Source organism: Hermetia illucens, chromosome 1, assembly GCF_905115235.1.
Source record: "Hermetia illucens chromosome 1, iHerIll2.2.curated.20191125, whole genome shotgun sequence".
Classification (NCBI taxonomy): Eukaryota; Metazoa; Arthropoda; class Insecta; order Diptera; family Stratiomyidae; genus Hermetia; species Hermetia illucens.
In genome coordinates this window covers 184,559,298-184,584,759 of record NC_051849.1, presented here as the reverse complement: position 1 = coordinate 184,584,759, position 25,462 = coordinate 184,559,298, and the positions used below count along the sequence as shown (strand labels likewise).

The 25,462-nt window shown below is 37.7% G+C and overlaps 1 protein-coding gene across 1 annotated transcript; it reads right to left on the bottom strand.

The window, feature by feature from the left end:
- Positions 1-8,231: 8,231 nt before the first annotated feature.
- On the bottom strand, positions 8,232-25,017 carry LOC119661133 (fez family zinc finger protein erm). The gene is made up of 2 exons (XM_038070334.1): positions 24,622-25,017; positions 8,232-10,384 (listed from the first exon to the last, which is right to left on the bottom strand). Exons 1-2 carry the CDS (start codon positions 24,631-24,633, stop codon positions 8,885-8,887), a joined length of 1,512 nt encoding a protein of 503 aa, XP_037926262.1. The 5' UTR covers positions 24,634-25,017; the 3' UTR covers positions 8,232-8,884.
- Between the last annotated feature and the right edge of the window lie 445 nt (positions 25,018-25,462).

Genomic DNA, 25,462 nt, shown 5'->3' with positions numbered 1-25,462 from the left:
CAAAAGATGGCGAGTTCTTCAATATTCTTTTCATAAGATAGAAGAAAGCATTACACCTATTACCGGAGAAAAGATTACCGGTGCTCATCAGTCTTGTGTTGTTCACGATAATAAGTGCCACGGGTTATTCATACTGTCTGTGACTTTTTATACTTTCTTTACATTCTAAATTATCTTTTCGATATTTATAAACCTTCTTCCCATTTTAGCTACAAAATAGAGCAGGTGATCCTTTGTACGAGGATGATGTAAATTGTGATAAAGACATTCTTTCTTAAAGTGGTCAGATGTAAGCGAACGATACTTTATTAATAACGGCAAATTGTATTTTTTTTTTAATAAAATCTGTTTCTATTTTGTTTTTTTTTTGTCAAAAAAAATTTCTATTGGGTATAGAGAATATTTTATTCATTTTGTCATATTCAGAGGTAGGATTGGTAAAGGCTAGAACATTGACCGTGAACCGATTAGTTGTTTTGCACGTGGATGATGATGCGAAAATAGAGCAAGGTGCAGCTATAAATAATGAGCGTGCATTATGCGAATCTAAAAAAATTCCATGTTAATTTCGCTTCGGGAACAACGACGCTAATAGCAAATCCTTCTTGCATAAGGATTCCAAGAGAGAAATGGCAACTAGAATGTTTCTAATCAAAAGGCTAAACATAATTGGAAAAGTAATCGCGGAAATAAAAATCCGATGAACAAAGGAAGATCATCATCATCAACGGCGTAACAACCGGTATCCGGTCTAGGCCTGCCTTAATAAGGAACTCCAGACAACCCGGTTTTGCGCCGAGGAAGGTCACCTAATTTAAATTATTTTTTTTTAGAGGCGAAGAACTTTAAATTGGCAACGCTATTTTCTCTGACAGCTGATTTGTCAGTTCTTGGTTGCTTTAAAGTCAGCATAACTTGATCATTCATCATGAATAAACTTACGTACGCTTAAATTGCATTTTATGGTGCAGATAATTTTTTAAGGTTTTTTTTTGGAAAACAAAACCTTATTAAAATCGGTTCAATGTCTGTCCGTCTGTCTGCCTGTCTATCACATGCACTTTTCTCAGAAACGTCTATACCGATTGACACGAAATTTCGTGAGAAGATGAGAACTGTGACGCCCAGACATGCAGTGAGTGGTATCCTTTTACGTTGAGATTTAGGGGGGGGGGGGGTCCCCATACATGCAAAAGGGGGGGTGTAAAAAATTTTTTCACCGAATATAGTCATGGTGGGTATCAAATGAAAGGTCTCGATTTGTACTTTTCGAAGCCGGCCTTAGTTTTGAGATTTATTAGAAAGACGGGGAGTGGAAGGGATGGAAAATGATGATTTCTTTAACGGACCCATTCTCAGAAACCACCCAGCTGAAAAATCTGAAACAAATCAATAAGCTGTCTCTATATGGTGTTCAGGCCTCAAAATACTCTCCATATCGATATCTGCTCAAATCAAGTATTACCGTATTTTTAGGGAAATTGAGTAAAAACCCCCCTTAAGTTTATTCCAGAGTTATAAAGGTAGTAGTAGTATAGAATATAATATGAAGCATATTATCCCTAAGTTTGATCAAAATCATACTATTACTAACAAAGTTAACAAAGTTACAATAGTTGCAGCAACTAAATATCAATATCACACTAAAGTGGGTAGTCAGACATGGTAAATGCATATACATAACGGGCTACATACAAATGGGATAGTTCTGCATTAAAATATACTCACAGAAGAAACAAACAAAACCGTTCATACCTGAAGCACCGAGCTTCCGGCTTCCCACTGGTTTATGATGCAAATAATTCAAGAAACTATGGATGATTTTTATAATACGCTTACTCTAAATGACAGCACACATCCTGTAAGATGTCGTCTGCAAACGAAATAAACTAAAAACAAGTCGGCATTTGGAAATCAACACTCGATACGTTATTGCTTAAATACAGTCTGATTTACTGCGGAAAATGCTTGAAAATTAAATCTCCAAATTACGCCATGTACCCAGCAACTTCGGCTACCGACTATTCCAAGCCAAATGACGCCATAGACAAATACAATATGTTAACAACACCATATCTTACTTAAAAACTTAAGTAAACCGACAACTGCCAATTGTTCATCAAAATAAATTTCGGCCGTGAAATATGAAGGTCGTAACTAGAGTTCTCTAACTACGGGATTCATATCGTATCGACTTCAATTTTTGTCACAAATCAAAAACGTTTTAATTTTACATTAATAACTTCTTTTCTAAGAATATGAACCTCAATGCGGGTCAAAATAAATAAAATTGAGAAGTTTGCAGCTGTTGAAGGAAAATATTTCAATTTTTACCCATATATCACAACAAAGAATACCCTTGACAATATAATATCATTCCAAATGTTAGTTCATAATCTTGGTAATTTTGTAAGGAATCATACCTTCAAATTCTATAATGAAATAGAAATAGAATTCCAGCAAATGTAAAAAACGTCATTTTATAAAAAAAAGCGTTTGATAAAATATAATAGTTGTTTGAAATGTTTCTTTTCGGATATGAAGATGTTTCTCATTCTTAATTACAAACAAAATACAATTGCAACAAATACAAATGCACCTGTAGAAGGGACTGACGCCAAGTAATTATAAATACGCTATTTACTTTCGAACCTGAGCCTGAGCCCGATAATCACTCAATTTTACTTTCATAAAATCTAAAAGAACACAAATTTCGTTTTTAATTTTTTGCAGCGTATTCCGGGATAGCTAAGTTACGATCTCCCCAAAAAATAAATCGATTCTGAAGACCTCGTAATGTGGTTTCCTCCCTAATTTCCTCGTTAGAAACATCTTTGGGTATTGCTCTGCGATTTGGTCTCTCTTCTGCCATAAGTGCTTGCATATATATTATAGTTGCCATTTACCCATTCGAGGGCAATAGGGTGTTATCGGTTACCTGAAATGCGTTTCAGCTTGCCTTGCGGAGTTCCTCGAGATGCTCGTCCTCTACTGGTCTGCGCTAAGGGCCCTTGGGACAACCCACTCGTCGACCATCTCTTGAAAGTGGATTTCACAACATGGCGTAGCCCGCAATGAAATTGTCTTCTTCCTCCATAATGTATGACCTATCCACAGCCACTTCCGTCTTCTGTGCGTAAGAGTGGCAGGCCCGTGCGTCGACCAAGTTTTTTGTTTGAGATAGTTTCAGCCCAGCGTACTCCGATGATATGGCGCAGACAGGTGTCGATGAAAGTTCGGAGCTTTTGAGTAACGGTGGAAGTCACTTTCCATATGCTACTCATATATAGCAACACAGAAATAACATTATCACAGAACAGTCTCAACTTGATCTTAGCGTTGAGATAACTGTATTTCGAGATTTTAAATAAAACAGCAAAGCGGATCTAGCGCTGTTAATGCAGCACATCCAGTTGGGTACCATCGTCGGAAAAAACCACACTTCCTAATTATACAAATTGATCGACGCCTTCGATGTTCTGGCCAATGATACAGATAGGGAGAATGCGATGACCCGTCAGACTGTGAACCTTGGGTTTGTTGGTGTTTATCTTCAGCCCAACTCGACTTACCTTTCCTTCGAAATTCAGAGCCATTTAGCCTGGGTCCATGAACTGGTGAAAGAGATATCATCAGGGTAGTCGAGGTGTTTGAGGAAACAAAGCCGTAGTCCATTGCACTCCTCCACATCCTGCGGTCAAGTCAGCATGAAGAAAGCCACTGATAACAAGTAGAAATAATATCGGTGACAAGATGCAATCTTGGCAGACTCCGCTTTGGTACTCAAAATCCACAGCATATGACATTTGGCGCCATCATATGTCGCTTTGATATTAGCTAATAGTTTCTCCGTAATACTCCTACTGTCTAGATCGCTCCAGATACACTCCCTGTTCACACTATCGAAAGCATTATCGAAATCGATTAAGAGCAGGTCAAGCGAAGATCTAAACTCCGCGCAGTGCTCTAAAATGATACGTAGGTGAAACTGGAGTGACAGCCAGCCTGCTTTCTATCGGTCAAACTTTCGAGATGTTATTTGATGCATTCCAGGATTATTTTAGCTATTATCTTTGCAACAACGAGTAGCTACATCTTCCATTGTCACACTCAAAGCGGGTCCCCTTCCTTCTTTTTCCACTCTCTGGGAAACGTGTCGGATTTCCAAGATTTCTGAACGAATGAAAGTAGAGGATCTGCAATAACTGCAAGTGCAGTGATATAGCCCTGCAAGTGTAGTGGCTTTACTCTGTTTGAGAGCATTGATGACCAAAATGATTTCTCTTCTGCTTGAACGAACAGTCCGTATTTGCGACTAGCTATTTTATCCACAAGAGGAGAAACCTCACTAGATGTGATAAGGTATAAGAACCATGGTGAAGTGTTCTTTCCATCCCATCAATCGCTCGTCATCGTGAATGAGAAATCGACGGTTAATGTCCTTCACATGGCCACCGAAAGATTTCTTATCACAAGCAAGCTCTTTCATGATGCGGTATACACTTCCGATATCATTGCATTTTGCGGCATGTTCCACTTTCGTGACCAGTACAGTAGGAAATTCTTTTTTGTCGTGGTGCACACTATGATGGACTCTCTGGATTTCACTCGGTATAGGAGTTCGAGCGTATTACATTCGCAGCGGTCAATGGAGCCTTCAACCACTTTCATTAATCGATCGATTTCGCAGTTAGCTAGATCTGGCACCTCTTCGAGACTTGACTGACATAAAAAGAGCATTTTTGATGGCATCACAATGCTCATCAATATTCTCAGGTGGGTTACTCAGGGAATCTGCTGTCTGATCAGCAAAATCAGGAAAATAACTCTCCCACTGTCGAGGGACAGCTAGATCTTACAAGCAGTTGATATTGAGCTTTAGGGATTGCAGCTCTCCAACCCTGCCATAAATGGCGGACGGTAACCGACAGCGACCTATAAGTGCCAGTGCTCTCTTGCGTCTCTTTCGTTACGCACATTCAGGAGACAACTTCTAAATATACTGCTAATCGCGAAGTGGTCAATCTTATTGCTGACATTATGACAGGCTTTGTAATCGAACATTGATGGCACAATGAAGAGACGGTGGAAATTGCAGAAATTCAAAAACCTCGCATCCTTACCATTTCGTCCACCAAACCCATGTTTTCCCATCACATGTCCGAGCAAGATGTTGCCAGAGCCCACCTTGGCTTTCAGATCACCCATCACGATTACCATGTCACCTTTAGGAAGCCCCTTCTACCCTATATTGGAAGTCGCCTTTGGTGCATAGTATTGTACAATTGTGATGCTCCTTAACCTGGACCGGAACCTTGCAATCAGAAGTCTGTTAGAAAGCAGCTCCCAGGTCAAGAGAGAGCGCTTTGTGATAGTCGTCAGAAACAACCCGACACAGGACTCGCGTCTACTATCACCTGGCCCTTCGGAGTTCATCGCCAAACGTATAGCAAAAGGATGGGAATTTTTCTCCAAGGTTCCAACATCTTACTTCGCTTAGGCTCAGAATGTCCAAATTATATCGCTGGAATTTCCGCAATGTCGTCCATTCTGTCGCCCTTTATGCTTCTGATGGTTGGCCGACAAAAAGACAATCAACGGCGTCTTGCGGTCATGGAGACGAAGATGTTATGTTGGACTAGTGGCGTAACACCTTTTGATCACATCCGAAATGAGAATATCCGCGATCGTTATGGAGTTGCACCAATCGTGGAAAAATTACGAGAGAGGCATCTTTCATGGTATGGTCACGCAATTCGTGCTAATGAAAATTCACTTGTCAAGATTGGTCTGAACATTGAAGTTGATGGTAAACGACCAAAGGGCAGGCCGAAACAACGGTGGTTTGATACACTGGATGGAGATTTAAAAGCCTCGAGATTGCATCCAGATCAGGCATCTGATAGACCCAAATGGCGGAACCGATCACGACGAGCTGACCCCGCTTATGAACGGGACAAAGGCTGAAGAAAAGAAGAATTCCCGCTAAAGGGAAAGCGAGCATTCTGAGGACGACCGCTACCGTTGTTAAGAAGCGTATATTCCAGAAAGCAATCATAGGCTTTTTTCGATAGCCAAAGGTCGTAGCCGTGAGGTCAACCCTTTCGGTAGCAATAAAGTTTCAAAGTTTGCTGAATGCTGGTCCAAAAATTTTAATCACTTCTTACGACATGCGGGGAAACCTTTGAATGTACTTTTAACCTCGAACTCACAGGGATTGTGTTGAACTACTTGTTTTATCACTAACCTGTTGACTGCGGAGCCTAGGATCGTTTCCTTTATGACAGGAAATTTTTTCACAAATAGTTTCAAAAATTTAAAAAGAAAATATTGCTATACGGTATACATAGCCAAGAAATTGGATTTAAAATCTTTTCTTGAGAATCTTGGAGCTCGGAGAAAATTCAAAAGATAAACCTTAAATCTACTTGGGACCGTTTAGGCTCGCCTTTTTGCGTTCAGAGTTCTTCTTTCTTTGTAATATGAAACTTCACCATAGTCTGACCGCCGGCAGTGTGTATTAACAAAGGAGGTCCATACTGCAAGGAACACAGAATGCGCTCGCTTTAAGTCAGCTGAAGTTTTATACTTGCTATGGCAAGTTCTATGTTCAAAAGTTGGATAGAGAAACAAATGTAGGAGAGATTGACGAGGTTTTCACCAAGAATTACCACTAAGACATTTCAAGATACTTGTTCTTCATAAATCGTTTCCATACCATCAAGATTTTTGGACGCATTTTTGGCAACCGTGTTCGGGATGTCGTTCAAACAACCGTGAATCAATTCGAGTTCTGCAAAACTGCGGATGTAATACATGTTGCGTGGTTGTTTATGAAGAAACACCATTTGAAGCATAGCCCTCTTCATATTGCGTTTTTGGATCTGGAGAAGGCGTTCGACCGTGAGCTACACGATCTCATCTGGTATACTCTACGGCAATACCTAGTACCAGAAAAACTGGTGCTCTGGGTTAAATTTCTGTTGCGTTTATATCAAAACCCTTTCGTGTCTCCGTCGGTGTTTCTTATTATAGATGCTCTCACACAGGGCATCCAGCGTCTAGGATCCAATATACAGCTTTATGCAGATGATATTTTCCTGCCGTCTCATAGCAAAACTGATCTAGAACGATTGGTTCAAAAATGGAATGACCGCCTCATACAACACGGCTACAGATTGAATCTGAATAAAAGGAGATTTTTGATGATCGATCCCAATGGAAAAGGCACTAACACTGCCAGTGGTAGTGACGTACTCAAAACTAAAAAATTTAAATATCTCGGATCAATGTTATCAGCCAATGGTGAACTGCGTTATGAAATTGCTTCACGCGCCAGTGCGACCTGGATGAAGTGGCGTTCTACGTGTTCTTTGTGGTTGACATGTCAACGAACGTTTCGAATGCAAAATTTACTGCAGTCACGTCCGCCCTGTCGCCATCTATGGTTCTGCGTGTTAGTCAACTATAAAAGCTAATGAACGCGCCTCGCATTAACAGAGACGAAAATGTTGTGGCGTTCATTACCCTCAGGGTGTGTTACCTGAGGGTAATGAAGATATCTGCGGTTGATATTGGGTTTCACCGATGGTGGTTATGTAATTCGCGCTAAAGAGAATTCACTTGCCAAAATTGGTCTAAACATCGAACTCGATAAGAAACGACCATAAGGCTGGGAGAGATAACGGTGGCTCGACACATTGGATGGAAATTTGAAAGCCTCTCGACTGCATCCAGATCACGCATTTGACAGAGCAAAATGGCACAACCGATCAGGAAGAGTTGACCCCACTTCTGAATGGGTCAAAGGCTGAAGAAGGAGATTTTTGCAACATTTATAACGTAATTTCTCCTGAATTACATGGTTTATACCTTTTTGACCCAGCATCTACCTCCAGCTTTTCAAGTGAAGGGCAATTTTTTTTATCACATCCATGTTATGAGACGCGCAAATGTTTCCAGATTAATTAGACAATAGCGACTCTCATCTTACTTGACCGCGGCTTTGGTGGTCGTGTAACTTCACTATTCAGTTATTGCAAAAATGATAGTCGTAGTAGTTCGGGATCCATTGGCTTTGTTAGATTGGATCTAGGTGGGTCTAGGGAGGTCTAGGATTAGGTACTAGGAAATCAAGAAATTCGTTAGTATTATACCACATTATCACAAATTAATCCTAACTCAGCATTTGGTCGCTTCTGCATCAATTCAGAACTCACTATTATTGTTCATCATAATATTTATTTCAACTAGAATTTTTAATTTTCATTTTTAATGTAATTATTTCTTTTTTTACATTTTACACATTTATAATTTTCATTTGGTTTCTATAATATACAAGAACAACGAACACTTAGAAATTCCTACAATTTCATTCATCATAAATATTTACATCGAGTTTTCTACTTAACAAACTAACACAGGAAATGAGATTACAGATTGAGTGAATGGGGTGAATAGCTACGACTAGCTGCCATTTTAATTTTCATTGAATTCTTCCACTAAAGGCTATTCGCAAATCGTAAATGCAAATTTAATAAAGTCGTTGGGCTATGCCAAATTCTTGTGCATCATCACAAATACGGAAGGTTCTTTTCAAGTCGTCCAAGTGCCACCGATTTTTTTTTAAGTTCACAGCATTATTATGAGAACTGTCAGATGTCGGTGACCGAGATTTCCGCCCCTTGAAAAGTACATCCCATATTGACCTTTTAAATCTTTTCTAGCAAACCGTCTTGCTGCGTTTGGAATGCTAAATGCAACTGCACTGTTCACCATTCTATTGCAGACTTCACGCCGATTACTACCTACAAGTTGTACGCTAAAGTCAGTCCATGAGCATCCTTTTAGGTTGCTGCGCCAGCGAATCCATGTAGTATCTTTGTCAGAAGACTTTCGCTATAAACGGGTTGCTATCCATTCTTTGAGCGCTGGCTCCGCTTAGATGCATGAAGGCTGTTGGATAGTCAGACCGTAAAGCTCCAAGGCTGCCGGTATGAAGACTTGGTACCGGGGCAGTATGCCATGGTCCATGGGTGTTTGGCCCGCTGCCAGGAATACTTGCAGAGCCTTGATCCAAGTTTGACGAGTGGAGCTTATGAGCGGTTGAAGATCCAATTTCGTGAAGTTTTCGCATGTGCTTCTTCAAATCGAAATTCCGGCAGAATCCTTTGGCGCAAATCTTACAAGTGAAGGGTTTTTTGTCGTTATGTGTATGCATATGGAAGGTCAGATTGTATATTTGATGAAACGCCTTATTGCATATTGTGCATTTGTAAGCCTTTTCGCCGCTATGTGTTAGCTTATGATTCTTGTAATTGCCTTTTTGGTGGAATCCTTTCCCGCAGTATTCACAAATGAAAGGTTTATAGCCTGCGTGTATTCTTGCGTGAGTGTTGAGGGTAGAGGATCTGTTGAAGGCCTTCCCACATGTGTGACATTTGTGCGGCTTCTCAGATGTGTGGATGATTTTGTGCCGACAAAGTGTAGAAGCTTGTCGAAACCCCTTTCCGCAGATCTTGCAAACAAAGGGTCGGGCTCCGGTGTGAACGGGCATATGACGAGTTAAATTGTAGTGAGCATTAAAAACTTTTCCGCACTCCAAGCAAGAGAAGGTTTTTTGTTTTGCAGATGCCGCCGCAGCGGATCCTGCCGCAGTTGGGGACAGAGGACAGGCTGGATCCTTTGGACTATCGGAGGGGGTTGCTTTTCGTCCACCAGATGCAGGATGACTAGGCGCAGTCTTTTCCTGCGGCACTGCTGATAAATTCCTTCGCATGTGTTGCGCTGGCATATGTTGACTTAAGGATATGTTGAGACTAGTAAGTTGCAAGGAGCTGGTTACACTGTTGCCGGACAGAAGAGAAGTTGCACTTGTATGTTGCGTCAAGGCGGCATATTGAGCTGCTGCTGCAGCGCACATCAATTGGCCCGGATAATAAAGGAGGGGGTACTGGGATAGCAATTCCTGATGTCGACTAGAAACAAATTGTTGCATACTTGAAGGCGTGGGAACATACTTTTTAAACGCTGAGTCATAATTTCCGCCATCGCTATCTACATCCGATCCCGTCGCTCTATCTTCAGGGGGTGGCGGACTTAGATTCTGCGGTACTGGACTTGAACTCGTTGCATGCTTCTCGTTATCCCGCTTTTCATCTTGTTCCATAATTTTCGCTATGGAGAACTTCAAAGGACACGATCGTTGACTAATTGGATGATGGATGGATTCCAACGGTTCGGAACTAATGCTCGTATTTCCGACGGTTGGATTATCCGTGTTCATATTCCCGTTCCCGGCAGCCGATTCCATCGTAGGGCTTTTGGCGGATGGCATCATTGCTACTATTCCAGGCGGACTGCAGGGTTGCATGCCACGAGGGCTCTGAAATAATACAAAACAAAACATAGGCAAATCAGAAAGAGGTGAAATTAATTCGAACAGCAATCAAAATGTGCATGCGCAAAAACAAAACGTAGATTTTTTACTTAAAGTTTATATTCGTGCAAATTATAAAAAATAAACGCAGCACGACTTCCCAATTAAATCTTCACTTCTTAGCTTTGTGGCTCTCCTTCGGAGCAATTGATACGCATCCAAGTGTAAATAATTAACCGCGATGCGTCAATGCGTATTCGAAATGGGTTAAGCCCCTTCTTTGCATGTCGCGTAAATAATAATTGAAACCCATGGAGCCAGATGTAATGAACATATTTTGATTTCATGATTTCGACTTGTGATTCTGACGACTCTGAATTGCTTTTCTTTTTCATTCCCGACTTTCTTCAAAAGAGGACTTTTCTGTAAACATTCAATACTTGAAGAGTTTTTTTGAATTGTTTTCGGTAACCCTTTTGTGGTTTACCTTAAATACTTGGCGGGAGCCTTACTTTTTTTCCTAAGGGTTGGAAGGAGCGTTAGGTTTTGATCCGTAGAGGTATAATCACGGGGAAAAATAGATGAATTGTCGGAAAAATCACACCCTTTAATCCGAACAGATTGGATTGGTGCATCAAATCGTAAAGTGGAATAATTGGAACAGTACGGTTTCGATATTTGAATCCCGAAAGGAAATTCTCCTCATTCGAGTTTTGGGTAAGAGTGGATGTGAGTGAATATAATGCATATAAACTGACAATGGAGTCCTTTTTATTTTTGTGAAATTTAGTGTAGGTTTTCATTATTCTAGGAAGCCTCTCGTCTCTCTTATCTTTAATCATGATATGTGTGTATCTTTTTATATATAGGCCAGGATAAAACGATTTGGCCTGACAGTTTTTACTTAACTTTACCATAAAGAATCAAATTTGATGGTTACTGTTTGGGAAAATGTAATGTAATTTTTTTCAAGGAAATTATCTGACAACAGGATTTCATTTTAAATCAGCTAGTTGGTTTGCTACTATATTTGTTCATTGTTATCGTTATCCGTTTATGCGAAATTTTCCGCCCTTTATATTTTTATCATTTATTTAAAAAATGAAAGTTTGAAAGTTTTGACCATATAATGGTAGTAAACCGTAGAGTTTAAGTGTTTTTTCCCTTAAAAAAGGGTTTTAATGAGTTGAAAAAAATAAGTTCTACAAAATTTATTAAAATATTCAGTTGTATCCTAAATGTCAAATTAACTTAAAAAAGAATAGTTTGTTAAGTGGTAAATTTGGACCCTAACAAGGAAGAAAACTATTGGTAGGCGGAACTATTATTTGTAGAGGGAAACGTAATTGCATTCGTCTTGAGTTAAAAAACAAGTCGGGAAACCGAAAGCTGGACGCTTCAGGTATGAACAGGTTTTGTGTATTTCTTTTATAAAGACATATGAGTGTGCATTTGCCCATTGGTACCTAGCACGTAATATATGCAGATATTATGTGAAAATATCCCCATTCAGGTGATATTGACATTGAAAGTCTTGAATTTTATGCAAAGAAGCGACAACTTTGAGCTATTATAACTTTGTTAGTAATAGTGCGATTTCCATCAAATTTAGTAGGATTGCGCTCTATGTTATACCCTACTTTGATGCTTGAATGAACTTAAGGGGGTTTTGCAGCCAATTACTAAAAATTATAGTAATATGCCATTATTAATTTTATCTGAACAGATAAATTAAATTTGATTTAGAATTATGTAATTCACTGCATGCGTTCACAGTTCCCATATTTTCACCAAATTTGGTGTAAATCGCTACAACCGTCACGAAGAAAAATGCGTGTGACTGCCAAACAGACAGACAGACAGACAGTAAACCGATTTTAATAAGGTTTCCTTTTAAACCAAACTTTAAAAAATAAAATAAAAAACTTGTGTGGAAAGAATATAAACTAAACCGAGTAGAAATAATGCAAAAGAGGATCAAGGAAGGATAGCATTGGAAAAAATGTTGTAAAGGAGAAAAAGTTTAATCTTATTAGATTAGCTGATATTCTTGGATTGATTAGGTATCTGATCTGTTGTTAGTGCTGAAGAACATCAGGCATGGTTTCGTCATGCATATTTCTGTTTATTTGAAAAAATTGAAAGTCAAAAGCCGGAATTGGAAAATATATGACACTAAGAACACAATATTCCAGAGAGATGCAGCTATAGTTCATACTTCGAAGTTTACTTAAGTTTACTTGAATTTTGAATGCATTAAGGATGCAATTTATGAGCGATACAACGACCTTTTGTTTGTAGATGAAATCTGGTTAGGTAGGCTATAGTGTGCGGGTCACCTAGTCCGTATAGGTAAGGATGATCCAGCCGCGAAAGTCTATAGAGACAATATCCACAGTAGAAAAAGAAAACTTGGCAAGCCTTGCTTCGGATGGGACGATGCCGTAGACCACAATTCTAGGCACCTTTTAGGGATATGGTATTGGTGGACATCAGCGTGTGGAGCTTTTCACTAAGGCAGGTCTAGATTATTTACGTCAATGTGATACCGGCATTTTACCATCTAGTGTGGGGTAGTTTAACACGAAAATTATAACTTCCACCTATTATAACTTTGTTGGTGATAATACTATGAAAAGAGGAACGAAGACGGCTACGGTTCGTACCAGGGCAGAGGCAACTCATCACACGCTGCCTCACCTTTGCCCTGGGAGCAGCATGACCGAAGCGGCTCGCAAGTGTTGTGCGCTCCCTTTTGTAATTCGTAAAACAGCGTCTGATGAGTTGCCTCTGCCCTGATACGAAACCGTAGTCGTCTTTGTCCCTCTTTTCATTTGTGAACTTTGGGTGTTAACCCAAAAGGAGGAGTTCGTGGACCATAAAGAGCGGGATCAAGTTGCTCTCCATTGGGTCCGGTCCGACATTAAATGGATGCGGACTTAGGACTGCTCAATTCCTAAAAAGAAATTGTCTAGATAATACTATATTTGGGCCAAATTTCACAGTAAGGTGTCCATATTATGGCCTATATTATTGCACTAAGTGCCTTTCTCTGAAGACGAACTTAATGTGAAAGGAGCGGGGTTACAAATTTATTGTATATATTTTTATTAACTTTATTTGAGAAAATATCAGGATGGAAATTATTTTAGGGCCTAGATGTCATGCACAGGCTATCGCTATTTTTCCCCCTTCTACTACAAGAATTTTTATTTTTGGGCATCAGGTTTAATAAGAGGAAGGTGAGAAGGGGATTCTTCCGGCACAGAGTTTCCTCTGGAGTTTAGAATAAAAATTTCAATGAAAAAAAGGATAATAGGAGGCCCGCATAATTTGCATCCAGGGCCCAGCTTTTCCGCATATGTATTTATTTCGTGAGCAACCCATTTCCTCGTTTAGTAGTAACTATCGAAATCAAGAAAATTATGCGAGAAAACTATGTTGAAAACAAAACGTTATTAAAATCGGTTCACTGTCTGTCTGTCTGCTTGTCTGTTTGTCTATCTATCACATGCACTTTTCTCAGAAACGGTTACACCTATTGACATGAAATTTGGTAGAAAGGTTGAAGCGTTCAACCCTTACGTATGCGGCGAATGATTTTGCTCTACGTTGATCTTAAGAGAGGGGGTCCCTATACAAGCAAAGGAGGGGTGAAATATTTTTTTTCCACCAAATATAGCTATCTGGAGTATCAAATGAAAGGTATCGATTAGACAGAAAAGCAAATATAAACATCCATGACCAATCGGAATTCGAAATAAGAGAAAAGAGGTCGAGGAACCGACGTTCAATGGATACGGTCACGATGAATTTCAATTTTTCATTCACTTCGGTAAAATCGTCCGCGTATATAAGATACTAAATTAGTCGTATCAGGTGCTTAGATTCTCTATCACTCATGCTTCCCTCTTTGTCTATTCGCAATGAATGGATAAAGGAAAATTAGCCATGGATTGTAAACGGCCAACAATAGTTCACCGAAACAAACTAATGCCATCAAGCTACTACTTTAAGCAATATCAGAAATATTATAGTATCGGTAATAGGATTAGCAAGCCCAAGCGTGTTAGCATATTTAACGAAATCTGATGCCTTATGCCCACACTAACGGCGGCGTCCTCATTTATGCTACAACCGCCTACTTGAACTACCATGCCAAATATACCTATAATTTTATGATAGTTTAATTAGGATGATTTAATATAAAGTATGGCGATTCTTTTCAGCCGTGTTTACTCGCATTGTTTATGATAGTATAAACGACTCTGTGGGCTAAGATAGGGAAAATTTCTATGATCTATTGGCACTTTTTTGAGATTGATCGAAACCGGCTGCAGATGCTGTTGGTTCCGAATATATTAATTCAAAAAACCGAAACGGTAATGAATTATATCGGCAAAAAACCGCTGGTTTGGCGTGGCCTAAACAAACAAAGAAAACTAAAGCGATGACAAATAGGTCCAATATTACAAATTTATTGGGGTCGATACAAACAATACAACTCACTACTCCGTCGAAACTGATGAGTCAAGGGGTAATATCTGTTTGGACCCCCAAAAACGGAGTTTTTTCAAGATTTTTCTATAAGCACATGTTTTATTTATAGTTCACAAGTAAAATATCAATCGATTAAGCAACTTTTCAGCAGTTAAAAAAAAATATTATTGACAACTTTTAACAAAATGGCAGCTGAAGGACTGAAGCAAACGGAAACAGATTTTTTAGAAGTCGTCTTCCCGTAGTCCACCATTTAGAAGCATAACAAAGTTTTTTTTATGAACCATCGCAAAATAGCGGGGCTTTTTTTTCGACAAAATAAATTGATTTAAAAAAATATTAAAAAAAATTCTCTTCATCAATTGCTAAAATCCTATACTTCACTAGATAATCAAATGAAGAAGTTACAATTAAATTTTCATGTCGATCGGATGAAAAAAAAACTCTTCCAGTTCTACTGCTCGCCAATTTTGAAAACGTCGTTTTGAGAAAAACGTGATTGAAGTTAAAAAAACGCTTTAACTTTTCGAAATTATAATAATATCGTTCATAAATTTTTTTTTAACTTCACTCGGCTTCTCACTATCATACAATTGCCCTTCTACAACCATATTTTGTTTTTATAGTTCTTTTCCGGGTGCTGTAATGTTACGCAGACTCTTACAGACTCTTCGCTATATTGAAAAGTGAATTTTTTTATTGCTTAAATGAGGCTTTCTTCTTAGGAGTTACTCCGAAACGAATTTTAAAAATATCCTTTAAGTTATTTTTATACAAAACTGCTATTGATTATGAATCAAGGGATGTTTTACACCAATAAAAAAAGTCCAGTAAAAAAATTCAAGCTGATATAACCTATAAGTTTTATAAAAATAGTTCCTTTGTTTACTGTAGTTCTTTTTAAGTAAAACTCTTAAAAGGAAAAGTTTCCAGTTTAACTATATATTTTATTTATTTAAAGATAGCAAACACGTGTTTCGGACACAACAGTGAAATAAATTATTACAAAACCAGCACTGAAGAAGGACACATGTTGTGTCCGAAACACGTGTCTGCTATCTTTAATAAATAAACAACTTTTCTTTTTGAGAGCTTTACTTAGATAAAACCCCTTAATCACCCTAAACCAAAAGGCATAAAATAGTTCAGAAGAAATATAGGCAGGCTTTTCTGGAATGTTTAAGGGCTGGTAAAGATGTACATACCTACAAAACCGTAGAAATAAAAACACGGATGTCTAGCACGATACACTATCAAGAGTTTCCTGGTAAACATACGTATAGTGCCCCTGTCTTCTTGACTATCGAGGGAAATGTCAGCAGTATATAAATTTGAAAAACTTAGTGCCAACCAATCTATGCGAAATTTTTCCGAAATAACTACGCAACTAAAAAATCCAAACAGGACTTCTGCGAATGATGGTGGATACCGAATTCAGATAATCACCCTTAAGTGCAAGAAATTGAGCGGAATAACATCTGGCAACTTGAAGAAAGGTTCATAACAATGCGTAACAGCTGCAAATAACATTATAATGAAGAGTGGGCTGAAAATTGGGCATATCGAAATCAAGTGATTCTTTTGATATATTTTCGATAGGATTGTCAATATCCCGTCGGGATAATCGGAACAGAGAACATCAAATCATCTTGTACCTAGAATCAAAAAGCTCCCTAAAATTCATGGGGAAGGCAACAAAGTTGGCTAAAATATCACACATCAAACTAAGAAGTGACCATAAAGGGCCCTGAAAAGGTTAGTTTTGCAAAAAGGGAAATCAGGATCAGTAAACAGCAGAAAATAAGTCATCAATAATAATAATCGTTGGCGCGACAATCCAATTGGATCAGGGCCTTGAAGTGCGTTAGAGCACTTCATTCGAGGCCCTAACGGTTCACTACAGGATTACAATACCCTGTAGGAGGCACCCAAGATTACTACCCTGATTAGACTCAGGTAATCATTCACAACTGAGTCGATTTTTGAACTGTTTATTCAAGAACGTAGAATAGTTAATTTGACCAAGAACAACTAGTTTCCAGAGGCATCAGGTTGCCGACCAAGTCACAAATTGTAACGAAGTTGCACGTCTAAGTGCCAGTTGTTCGTTTCGGAGTCTTAGGTTGGCAACCAAGTTGCATTGGACTTGGTTTGTAACTTAAGTTTAGTAAAGCAACAATAAAAATCGCACATCACACAATCTCTACTCTTCAGGAAATGAGAACTTACTGAAATTGCTAATTAAGTTGCATGGTCTGTGGCAAGTACGCTTTTTATGGTTCTGAGAGAATCAACGGTGACTTGTGGTAATAGAGACAGAAGTGTTGCGTTGGAATAGTGGCGTGACACGCTTTGATCACATCCGTAATTAGGGAACCCGCGATCGATATGGGGTTGCACCGATCGTAGAAAAATTGCAAGTATGTTATATAATTTATGGTACGTCATGTAATTCACCCTAATGAAAATTCACTTGCTAAGGTTTGTCTGGACATCGAAGTCGATAGTATGCAACCAAAAGGCCGGTCGAGCCGACCCTGATTGTGAACGGGGTAAAGGCAAAAGAAAAGGAAGATCTGTGACAAATAAATTGTAACTTGGTTGCCAGCTACCAGCCAGTCTCTTACAATTGTCTAGTATTCTTTAGTAAAATTTGGGGTACTATTATCCAACCCAAGCCAAAGTCACTTTAGAGATTAACTAGAATAGACTACCACTAACAGGTAACTTATTCCACCTTAGGCGTTAATACTGGAGATAAAACGCATTTGTCGAACGGTTTTCTAAAGTTGATTCTATCCATTGCAAGCAGGGAACTTCGAAGAAACCCTGAGCTTGATATTTTATTTAATGGTCACGGCAGTGTAACAGCGAGAAAGAAAAATTCAGTAAGTAAATTCAGCAGCACTATAGATGGATCGAATCGGAAAAAGCCAAAAAGCGGAAGGATTTCACAAAAGTCTGGCGGTGACTTTTGTGAAATCCTACCCATCCTACTTGTTAATAATACCGGAATCTCTATCTAAGGAGCGCGTTTCAAGATAATCGTTTGCTCTTACTATAGCTATGTATATAAAACAGATCGCTTTTCTTTTTTTAGAACACATATATATTTCATTCTTCACAGACAGTATTTCGCAGCCCAAACACTTGCTTCTTCAGTACTTAGTCATCATACCTTACACTGAAGATGGGAATAAATTGCCCCGGAAATACAAGTATGTTATCATTGATATTATGTGAAAAATTGAATATACATATATTTCCGTAGAAAGGAAAGCGATCAATCAATTAGTTTTTTGATATTTTGATTTTATTTCTCACGTCTAAACTCAAAAGAAATGAGAAAGGAACTTCTCATTACCGACGTCCTTTGAAATATTAAAAGGGACCTCTCAACTAGGTTCGCAGTAAGCAAGGGGAATCATTTTTCATAAATTAGACAGCCTAGATATAGAGCGTCACAGTGCTTTGTTAATACAGGAAAATGATAAGGAATCCACAACGTTTCTTTGCAGGGAAGAAGTCACCACAAATGTGATAATGGCCCAGTCGAAAGTCATGAAAAGTGAACTTAAAGTATTGTTTATTCATCGAACCAGCCAAAAGATCAACCAGATGCTATAATTTGATTAACGTGAGCAATTGGATATTAAAAATAGTAGTATTTTGTGTTAAATTCTTTTGAACTTTTTTCAGTAGTCAAGAAAAGTTTGAGTGAAATTATGCGGTGTAATCGTTGGAAACACTTGTTCCCTTCATCAGTGCTAACAAGTTTCTGCAGCACTAATGAAGGGAGCAAGTGGTTCCCGAAATATCGGTATTTGCAAGAATAAATATCCACACCAAGGAAAAAGAAACAACAAGTATTTATTACTTCAATTAAGAAAAGTTTATAAAATCAACAAATTAACCAACATAGGGAAAGATAGAATAAATATTTTATGGACTCTCCACGCAATATTTTCAACCTCCGTGAATACACAGCCATTAGGAACTAGAAAATGGAAAGTATGTATATTTCGAGAAGAAGAAGAGTTGCTCCTTGCCGCAGTATATAGGAAAAAGTTTCCAAAAACTTAAAAAGGGAATCGCGAAGATTCAATTTGCTTTATTTCGAATCGATTAACAAGATAAAGCTGAGCCAGAGTGGAGAAAGAAGTATAGCATTAGTAAACTACCTCCGTATTTCTTCAAGAGTTCAAATCTATAATGAATGTTAAAGTTTCAAGTAATTGAAAAAGAAAGGAATTGGCATTCAATATAAAAGACGGAAATATCAACCTCAAGGGTTAAACACAAGTCCAGAAACTGGAAGCTAAATGCTTCAGGTATGAAAGGTTTTGTGTATTGCTTATTTAAGCATATTAGGGCGGGCATTTGTCCCATTTGCAATTGTACCTAGCTCACAATATTTATGCATCTCGTTTGTCAAACCATTCATTTTAGTATGTTGCTGACATTCAAAGTCTGAGAATGCAATAAATTTAGTTAAAAGTGACAACTTTGACCTCTTCCAACTCTGTTAGTAATAATGCGATTTCCACCAAATTTGGTAGTATTATGGTCTATAGTATAGCCTTCATTACAGCAAAACTTAATTATAGAATAAAATGGGGGTTCCTAGTCAATTTCTAAAAAACATACTTATAATAAATATAATACTATACTATTATTAACTTTATTTAAACAGCTATCGATATGGAGAGTATTTTGAGTTTTAGATAATATGTGCATAGACCACTATAGATATTTGGGTTGGTATTTTCTGAGAACGGGTCGTTGAAGTAACTGACCCATTTCGGACACCAGCACTCCTCACCTTTGCAACCAATGCCAAAAGTAATATCGGTTTAGGAAAGTACTAATCGAGGCCTTTCATTTGATGCTCGGCACAACTATACTCAGTGAAAAAAAAATTTACAACCCCCTTAAATTCAACGTGGAATTACGTTACCCACTGCATGTAATGGGATTCACAGGTCCTCTAATAAATTTCGTCTAAATAGTAACAATTTCTGAAATAATAAACCGTAAATAGTAAACCGATTTTAATAAGTAAAAAGTAATCTTAAAAACCACAAACCTATGGTATATGTCCGGAGAGATTTAGAGTACCAGACTATCGTAGCGGAAGGTTGTGCTTCAAATAATCACAGGCGAACTGAACTACTGAACCCATTGCCTTCTGCGATATACCATATTCCGGCAGCGTACCGTTGAAGTGTCCATACACGCTTCGGGGTTCAGATCCAATTGAATTCCCGCACCTACGACTATTATTACGATGTAGTACGAATGAGCGGTCCAGAAACACTTTATAAGGGGTGATAAAAATGAGCATGAGGAACGGTTGCTTTACAATTCGAGACACTGGTTTCACCCGAAATCAGTCCCATAACTTTATTTTTGCCAGACCAGATAGAGAAGTTTGGACTCGAAATGGGGTACCCGTTAGAAAGGTTCGCTGTTGGCTGGGGATCTCTTACCTCTTGTTTGTTATAAAAATCGGGGGCTTATCTTACTTGATAATGTTGATTCTACTAAATGATGACCTGCAATTCATCTTCCTCAACGGCTACAGTTCGTATTTGGTCATTGCCTTCCTCAACTTCTTCTTTGGAGTACCTGGATTTTGACCTATTTTCGATAATTCTTCACATTCAGTAGCTTTCTGGCATATTACACTATTTTCTATTTCAATCTGAGTATACCGTTTGGTCTTCTTCTATCTGGCTTTGAATCGACTTTTCTCAGGCCAGGCTTTAAGAAAGTTAAGTTGATTGTGTTGAATTGAAAGGGCCCACTGCATCCGGGTCTACTTCTTGAACTTTTAAATCGTAGACTTACTAAATGTCTACAAACAATTGGCAGACACTGTATCATATTCCCAGTATTTCTAGAACATTTACCAGTCAAGTTATTGCCCCTTTTGAAACCTTCTTCATACTCTTCTATAATTTTTCTATCTCTATTAAAATTCCATAGGATTATCATATGCTCTCAGAGGGCCATCATGATCTCTATGGTACCAGATAGCCTCCGGTGAGGTTTCGTAGTAAGATCCAGATAAGTCCCACTGCAGATTGGGGTCTGATCTCCCATCTTGAGTTTGTGGAAATGGCAGCAAGGAGTCAATAAAAAACATACAATCGTCTGCTCAGATAATTGTGAGAGTTATATGGGGGAGGGGCGTTCAATAAGTCCTTAGAAACTCTAAGAGATCACAGCCATAGCATCGTATTTTCGACTTGATACGAAAAATTGCGCGTCAAAAAACAACAAAATGTGTGCTGTGTTTGCACGCAATTCTTTGGCCGACCTTTTCAGCATTTTGGTAATTATATTTTTATCTTTTAAAATTTCTATTATTCGCCACTACAGAGTATACATTTCTTTACACAATTGGAAAAAGCGCTCAATGTTAATTTCCCTTAAAAAGGAGACAATTTTGTGTTCAGATTAGAACGTAATACAACAGAATAGATCAGAGATGCCGTTTAATAATAATTTCAAAGATGTAATAAACAAGTCAGGAAAACGGAAGCCTGACGCTTCAAGTATAAAAGGTTTTGTGTTTCTCTATGTGAGGAGCATAACGCAGTTCTCCATTGACTGGAGATATTTAAATCGTTCAGTCCTGTCAATAGCAGTAACCTGCCCAGAACAGAGCGATTTAAATATTCCGGATCAATGTTATCAGCCAATGGAGAACTAAGTAATGAAATTGCTTCAAGCATTAACGCAACCTGGATGAAGTGGCATTCCACAACTGATGTTCTTTGTGATCGATGTATCAGCGAACGTCTCAAATGTAAAATTTACCGCAATCTCGTCCATCTAACGCTCTCTATAGTTCTGAGTGTTGGCGGACTATAAAATACAATGAACGGCGTCTTGCCGGAATTTAACCTACAACAGATACAAAAAAAGGCAGGGGAGAAGATTCTTCATTAATAGAATTTTAATATTTCATTTGAATGTCAATTATTTAATTATGAGGTCAGCATCTTATTTGTATGGCTTAGAATGCGGTAAATTCGTACAATGGATAAGTTTGAATTGCTATAACTTTGACACGAATGGTCGGATTCCCATAAAACTTGGCACATGTATGCACGAGATTGTCCTCCGTTCGGAAAGTACTAATCGGGACCTTTTATTTGATACCCCATACGACTATACCCGGTGAAAAATTTTTTTAAATCCCCCCTTTGCATGTACTCGTATACTTGGGATTTCATAGTTTCCATCTGTCCACAAACTTTCGTTCGGATCGGTTTAGCCGTTTTGGATAAAAGTGCGTGTGACAGACAGACAGACAGTGAATCGATTTTAATAAGGTTTTATTTTACACAAAACCTTGAAAAGCCAGTATAAAACTGATTTTTGAACACCAGAATCGAATTGGAAAGTGAAAATGGCAACCATTTGCTTATTACTTTGCTTATTACCAAACGACAGAAATGTAGAAACTTCTATTAGGAACTTCATGTCGTTTTGCTCCATTCCAGGAATGATCGAAACATCCAACCAATTCTGCCCTGTGATGCAAAGCGAAATTTTTTGGATAGCCGACGGTTCTTAACATGTGCAATGAAGTGGAATTTTCTCGATACTATCAAAATTCCCCAAAATATTGGTAACTGAATGGTGATATAACTTGGTTTATTTCATTGTATGCTTCCCAAGATAAAGTAATGTTTTTCTTCACTACAGATTGACATTTCATATACATGACTTGGTCAATGTTCCAAGGAAGGTATTGTAAAAACCACCAGACAAACAAGTAGTTAGTAGCTTTGTACTGATGAAAGGGGTAAGTTGCTCCCGAAATATATATCTGCACTGTAAAATAAAAATTGTAGTTTGGAGTAAGCTACTGGTTTATCAATTTTAAACAAGTACATCCTGAGAATTTCCTATATCTACAATGTCAAAAGTTGATATTTTTTTGTAATAAAACTTGTTTTTACTCTGGGTTCAAAAAAAAAATATAAACGTTTAAAATTCAAAATAGAAAACTGCAGTTATTTTCCAGACAATCTATAAGTCTTGGCGTGTGTTGTTTCATTTCAATGGCCGCATTAGATTCAATATGCAGACAAACATGTTTTCAAAACTTCTGCAACCATCTTGCAGGACAACCTCTGTAAACAGGAATAAACAGTATCTCCTTGGATGATCTTTAGCACATGCCTGACTCAGTAATTAGAAAGGAAGAATCACTTGGCTTTAAATGAATATTTAATTAGCTCTCGAAAATATTAATCACAGCAACTTCAGAAATTCTTCTAGCAACCCAATATTCACTAGCAAATTGTTCATAGAATTTGGGGGGTTTGACACTTTTAGAAACTAGTAACAGGTGATGAAGCTTAATTTTCTATGACCTGGAAGCCAGGCGAGCCATTTTACGGAGTGTCACATTCAATGCATCGCATTAAGTGATTGAAACTAGCATCTTTATTGGGCTGAGATTATGTTTAGAACTATCTAACACATATGGGATTTAACGGCATATAATTTTTCGTTACCATTAACAATAGAAACAGAAGAAATTTAAAAGCAAAAGCCTTATCCACAATGGAAAAACAATCAATGTTATTACTATTATAAAATATGCAGAACTATAATACTTTAAGAGAGAAATTAAAAGTGGTTTGGGGATAGCAATTCTAGCGGCTATAATATTATGTTATATTGAAGTTAATAATGATTCACTTGAGAGAATAAGAGAATTATTAAAAATATAACTGTAAAGTTTTTGGGTGTTTTCTAAAGCCTACCAAACAAGTTTGATTGAAATTAATTTTGGAGAACCAAGCCACGAAAAATAAAGAAAAGATTTATAGTTTTTTGAACTTAGATTTTCCACGTAAACTATTTTTTTAATTAAAAGAGTCGTAATTTATTTATACATTTTTTAGCAGATATTCATGTCAAACGTACTTAAGGTGGGGTATCTGGCATCCCATATATTGATATAAACAGAATAAAAAAATAACTGTGCTCCATTTTAATTAAAAGAAAAAAAATGGTAATCTAAAAGGTTTTATGTAGATTATTAAGTTTTTATGAATGATAGCAGAAAATATAATAACTAATAATCGCATAATGATCTTCATAAATAAAATAAATTTATAGTTCTATAAGTACCCCAAACATGATGTAACGTAACACTGCATTTCTAAATTATTTATTTACGAAAAAAAATAGAAGAAACTTAAGAACATCACAGTCATTTTCTGAATATATGAAGTCTACATTGCTCTTGTAAATATAACATAATTTATCTTTGCCAAAATTAATATTATCATAAAATTATGATATATGAATGATAGTCGTTTTGCAAATGTTTGTTAAAAAGACCTCAGAGGGGCAGATGTAGTAAATAGAGAATAAAATCTCGATCGAAATTGGCAGAATTTTAGATAGAATATACATAGGTCTACCATTTCTAAATACCAAAATCTTAATATGTCCATACTTTGGATAAATTAGAGAAATTGCCACTTCTCTTCGTGATAAGTATATTATTTATTATTATTTATATAAAGAATAGAATATTACGATCAAAAGTAAATAGATGATTAAAAAAAACATTTTAAATGTTTGTGACACAAATTAGAGCTCAAACAATAAAGCCAATAAGAATAGATAGGAAAATCATATTATGCATTATATAAACATAATACTTTCTCAATAACTTAAATTTAAAATATCACAAACAAAATACGTACAAAGTAGACCATTTCAGCTGAAATCCTTATGCGTATTTATAAATCCGCTCACAGCTCGAAAGTACTCAATTCACCAACTTTCCTTCTAGTTAAAACGCCACGTTCTTAATCCTTTTACTATAAATCAACAACTATTCACTATCAATTCACATTAGCACCCAACGAAACAATCACATTCGAACGACTGACCAACAGACGGACCTTCTCTCCTGAACGTCACGAATCCTTTTCTCAACTGTCCTGTCCGTCTTTTCGGTCATGTATTTACTCCACAAATCGAACAGTGAAATCTGAGTCCCGGCTAAAAGGCCACTACATCACTAAATTCATTGTCGCTTGATCCCACGCTTTTCGAACGTCACCGCGTCAGGGTGAGAATTGAAATGAGCTTGAACCGACGTTCGGGAAACAGTAGCACCCCGAAATGCCGAGACTGTCAACAATTTATTATATTGTAAAGCATAAAAGGGAAGACCCCGAAGGCTGCCTGAAGCCAGAACTATTCATATAAGACTCCGCCCCGACATCGACAGCCACATTACAATCTTTTGCTCTGAATTTTCAATGTATGACGAGTGCTTCCATCGGCTTAAGGGTTGTCGGCATAGAAAGGGCAGGATGCAAGGGAGGATGCCGACATGTAACGAACATCGCGGCGAGGGTTATCTTGAGCAAACACTTGTGACACCCCTGATACATAAGTCGGCCACTGATCCTTCGTGCGAGTATACCCTGGGCTGAGACCTGTCTATATACGTGCTGCACGTATGTAGGCAAAAACATCGCCATATAAAAGACACTCTCGTAGAATCCTGGGGGAATGCGAATTGAAACAAAAAAA